Source organism: Lipophrys pholis (genome assembly GCF_963383615.2).
Source record: "Lipophrys pholis genome assembly, chromosome: 23".
In the NCBI taxonomy this organism is placed as follows: Eukaryota; Metazoa; Chordata; class Actinopteri; order Blenniiformes; family Blenniidae; genus Lipophrys; species Lipophrys pholis.
In genome coordinates this window covers 5,806,448-5,811,178 of record NC_137645.1, presented here as the reverse complement: position 1 = coordinate 5,811,178, position 4,731 = coordinate 5,806,448, and the positions used below count along the sequence as shown (strand labels likewise).

Sequence of the window (4,731 nt, the reverse complement as noted above, 5' to 3'; positions counted from 1 at the left end):
GATGTACTTCAAGAGAGCCTTGTGGATGGCATTGATGAAAGACACTGAAATGTCTCATAAATGGGAAATAACGAGGGAGAAATCCCGGATTAATGGGAAATCGTAACATTTTTAAGGAGGCATGTCTGTCTTTTTACGTTTCCTCTGAAAGCTTTGAAGCCCGAAGCCAAAACATGACCCAGTTAGACAGTCTGACATGTCTCACAACACTCAAATCTTCTGTTCCGACGCACAAATCTGTAAAGACAATGCAAATATCCCGACATTGTCTTGTCATTTATTCAAGAAATTCAGATTTTCCTCAGTGAAATGACTGAAATGTGTGTGTTAGATTCATGGTGGAGCAGAAACACTGTGTAGAGATAAACACAGAAGAGGGTTTGATGTGTAAATATGAGGAGCAGCTTCGCATTGTGGTACACGCAGCGGTGCAGGGACTGTGAGGGGCCGCTGGGTGGCGCCACCCGGTCAGCCTGACGATCAGGCTCAAAGCATGCTGGGAACATGTTCATGTGAGGAAGGAGCACGGAGCAAAACATCTCAGATCCGACAGGTAGAAGCGCCTCAACGAGACGATTTCCAACATTCCCCCACATATTAACGAGACGTTGTAGCCGCCACGTAGTTGTTTTGTTGTTTATTGCAGGTTTTAACCAGCTGAGAGCTGCGCGAGTCTGCAGTCATGGTAAGAAGATATCATCTGTTTCATACTGTTAAATAGCAACATTTACATCAAAAACTGTAACTGCAAGTAAACATTTCTTGTTATTAAGTAGTTAAAAGTTAATAAGCAATGTTAAAGTCCATAAAAGTCTTTGGTTCGCTTGGACTAGTTCTCCCACCGCTTGTCGATGTATCAATGCGCTGCGCATGCGTACTGAGATTATAAACAAGATAGTTTTCTTATTCGACTGAAGTTTCTTGCATTATAACTTAATTCTAAGACTTTAATTGAAATCTATGACATTAAGAATTAATCAAATCCAGGTGTGAAATGAGCAGTTTCGAATAATTTGTGCGCCGTGTCAACATTATTTACTTTTTATTGGATAATATATTCAACTTTTAACACATTTGACATTCAAATGTTTAATTTTCATTCACTCAATCAGTTGTAAAAAGACTAATACATTTGTTTTGCTTACACCATCTTTTGTTATTGTGCCATTTAAAAAGTGAAACTGACAATGGAAACCTTCTCATCAGGAGGACGGAAGCGCTGTGATGTCCTGGTTTTCTGACCCCATGTACACCCGCTACTGGCAGCACTACCAGCAGGCCATGGCCTGGTACCAGAGGCACAGGCGGGCCTACAGCAAGGCCTGGGAGGCCGCCTACGGCCCCCGGCACCCTCGGCACCCCCGGGAGCGGCGCTACGCCGACTGGCAGGAGGACGGGGACGAGGAGAGCAGCTCAGACAGCGAGATCGAGTGCGACGTGAGCAACATGGAGATCAGCGAGGAGCTGCGGCAGTACTTCGCCGAGACCGAGAGACACAGAGAGGAGCTGAGTGAGTGAACAAAGCAGCCACGAGTCTTTAAAACCTCTAAAACTTTCCCGCAGGTGACGTGTGGATCTACTTTCTCTTTGCAGAGAAGCAGCTGGAGGCCGAGGAGCAGGACTGCTACGTCCCGGCCGACCACGACCTCCACGGCGCCTCCTGGCGGAGCAGCGTGGCCCCGCCTAACGAGCGGCCCGGCGAGCGCCGCGCCGCCGAGATGAAGAAGCTGTACGGCGAGGACGCGTCTAAGATCCTGGCCATGGAGGCGGCCATGCAGCTCACCTTCGAGCGGAACTGCGACCTGAAGCGGCCCAAGTACTGGCCTGTGATCCCTCTGAAGCTCTGACGAGGAGACGGGACCAGCGACGCTTCGTCACGTCCCAGCTGCTGATGGAGAAGCGACAGTTTGGGTCAAACGAGCGTCACAAGCACCAAGTAAAAAAAGTTGCATTAATGAGTTTCTGCTCAGTCGGACACAAATGTCACTGACCTGTCAGCTGCTGCTCCACATGCAAACCTTCAGGGGAGCGATGCGTTCAAGGACTGTGGGTTTTTTTCTACCACATGCACCGAACTGAAGGCCCCGGTCAAACTGAGGCTCCGCAGAGCAGCAACAAGCGTCACATCGAGGTCAGAGGGACAGTAAATGTTCTCCTCTGCAGCCTGGAGATGCTTCATGCTGCAGTCGCTCCTCTTCTGCCCGTCGACTCAGTTTAAGCAGAGTGAAGCGGGAAGTACTCTCTTCTCTTATGTTTGCAACCAAGGACTGAAAGATGTTTGTGTTTTTTGTTTTTTTTTTTAAATCAAATGAGTGTCTAATAAAGTGTTTGAGGCCACGCTGAGTGATGACTGAGTCCATTCAGGGAGCATTTCAGTCAAAAATCAAAGAATAACTGAGCACAAACAAGTCTGGGTATGCAAATCCTTTCTATTTGCATGAAATGTGGGTCAAACACACAGTTATGGTGTGTGTGCGTTATCTGCCTCTGTTGGTCTTTCAGGCACAATATTCAAAATAGATTAAATTTAAAGGGGATATTTCTACAAGTTTCAACATGCACACAAGAGAATTATAGTTTAATTCTCACTGGTTCTAATGGAGAGAGCATGGTGGTGTAGTGGTTCGCCCTCTTGCCACACATTACAAACATCCTCGGTTTAAGTCCTTGATCCTCCTCCTCCAGTAGTTTCCCGTGCCGCGCCTCCTTCCTTCACACAGCCTGTGCGCACCATCACGGCCACTTCACAACTTTTCCCCCCAGGAGCTGCGGGACAATGGGTAGGACACCTGCACTTTGCACCTTTCTTTGTTTCCTCCACACAATTTATGTTGAGAAAAAGTTATTCGGCTTGTTTGCTCGTGACGCACTGCCGAGAGTCGCAGGCTCGTATTTTGCTGCTAATCACTTTAAAGGCTCACACCAGTAAAACCCGCTCAGTCTGGTAACTTTAACCGTTTCGACCTGATTTGCCTCCCGTCCTCCTGTCAGCGCGCCGCCGCGTTCTCTCGTCTCGGCACTTTCACATGTGCGCCATTCATAAAGCGCGAGTTCCCGGGAAGCGCAGAGAAAATGTGCATTGATCTGTTGTGTTTGTAAGTTGCACATCATAGTGGCCGTGTTTGAATCTTTAACAGATGCAAGTGACCGATTCCTTCATGGCATGTCTTCGTTATTACAACATAAATTCCCTTTTGTGACACTTGCGCCTCTTGTCAGACATTTCTACATGAGCCCCGTCCTCCCCACGGTAGCTGCTCATGTGAGACTTGATTGGATTATGGAGGAGTGATCGGCTCCCTCGCTGGATTATCAGAATGGACCGGCTCGAAACACGGAAGACAATTACTGCTGTGCGCAGGAGAGAAAACAAAAGGAAGATTTTACACAAAGAATCTAATGAGGTGGTTCCAGTCTTAGAAAATCCACTCAAATAAATGCAAAAGGCACAAATACAAAAGCTACAAGTCCCTACAAAAGACACAGTTATGCAACGTATGAATAAAACGTTGCAATGTGAAATGGAAAGCTGCATCTCATGCGCAAAAGCAGTAACTTCAACACAAAAGCTGCAACATGAAAAAGAGCTTCAACATAAATACAAAAGCTGCATCATGAATGTACAAGCTGCCATCAAATAAAAACTACTTTTAAAGTTGCACATGCAAACAAAAGTTGCATCACAATTCTAAAGCGGCAACATGAATACAAAAGTTTTAACACTAACGTAAAAGCTGCAGCGACACTACAACATACACGCCATGAATACAAAAGCTACTACATCAATTCCAGACCTTCGATATAGATACAAAAACTGCAATACGAGTACTAAAGTTGCAACACTAATGCTCAAAAACAGCCTTCTGTTAGTTACTCCGGCTGTTTTGTTGAAAGAAACTTGCATGAAGTGAGATTTTATCAGTCGGTACCTGCTCTTCACCTCCTCCACCCGCTCCCATTCAGAACATCTGTTTCAGATCAGGCTGCAGGCCGGGGGGGGAGGAGTCAAGAACACGACAGGATGTAGCCACGTGATTTAGACGGATGGCGAGTCGCTTTCCTGCAGGAGTGCCGTGTAAACCTCCTTCAAGCTTCCATATTTCATCCCCCCACCAGAAAAAAAAAAAAAGCGCCTCATCGTTCGTCTGCTCCCTCATTACTTTTCCCTCCGTCTTTGTGGAAAACGTGTCTCCTCTCCTGCAGGATGGAGGCCGACAGCCGACCAGCTCTGGGACTTTAGCGTCTCATTCTGAAGGAATTAATGATCACTCAGATGGAAATAAGAAAGGGAGCGAGGAACGATCCACTGACCTCATTCGAGGCATCAAACTGCGGCAGTGGAAGTCTGAATTCAGCATGTTTCAATCACTTGATGGACACATATGTGTTTTACAACACACGTTAATTTATATAATAACAGACAAACAAAAAGATGAGGACTGACGGACCAAACTTTTCACTTCTGTGGCCCGATGAATCACCAGTTACTCAAGATTTAATCAGAGATACACAGGAAACTCAAACGTTCCCCAAAAAAGATCTACAATTCTATTTCAAAATAGTTGGAATGCTCTTAAAGATTAATGAAAACATTTCAATTCCCAATGCAACATTAAAAAAATGCATTAGATTTTAAATGTGAGAGTTTTTTTATTTTTACATTTTCAAGGGAAATATAAATTTTTTACGATGTACTTGGGACAGAAGCTAAAAATAGATGAGCTTCACTCA

General features: G+C 45.5%; 1 protein-coding gene across 3 annotated transcripts; it reads left to right on the top strand.

Moving 5' to 3' along the window:
• Positions 1 to 469: 469 nt before the first annotated feature.
• gemin8 (gem (nuclear organelle) associated protein 8) lies at positions 470 to 2,342 on the top strand. 3 transcript variants are annotated; one of them, XM_080493328.1, is made up of 4 exons: positions 470 to 553; positions 647 to 685; positions 1,207 to 1,510; positions 1,594 to 2,342. In XM_080493328.1, exons 2-4 carry the CDS (start codon positions 683 to 685, stop codon positions 1,845 to 1,847), a joined length of 561 nt encoding a protein of 186 aa, XP_080349454.1. In that variant the 5' UTR covers positions 470 to 553; positions 647 to 682; the 3' UTR covers positions 1,848 to 2,342. The 3 variants fall into 3 exon arrangements, with proteins under 3 accessions (XP_080349454.1, XP_080349456.1, XP_080349455.1); XM_080493330.1 differs by having other exon boundaries at positions 474 to 553; positions 1,267 to 1,510; positions 1,594 to 2,336; XM_080493329.1 differs by having other exon boundaries at positions 499 to 553; positions 626 to 685; positions 1,594 to 2,336.
• The last annotated feature ends 2,389 nt before the right edge of the window (positions 2,343 to 4,731 follow it).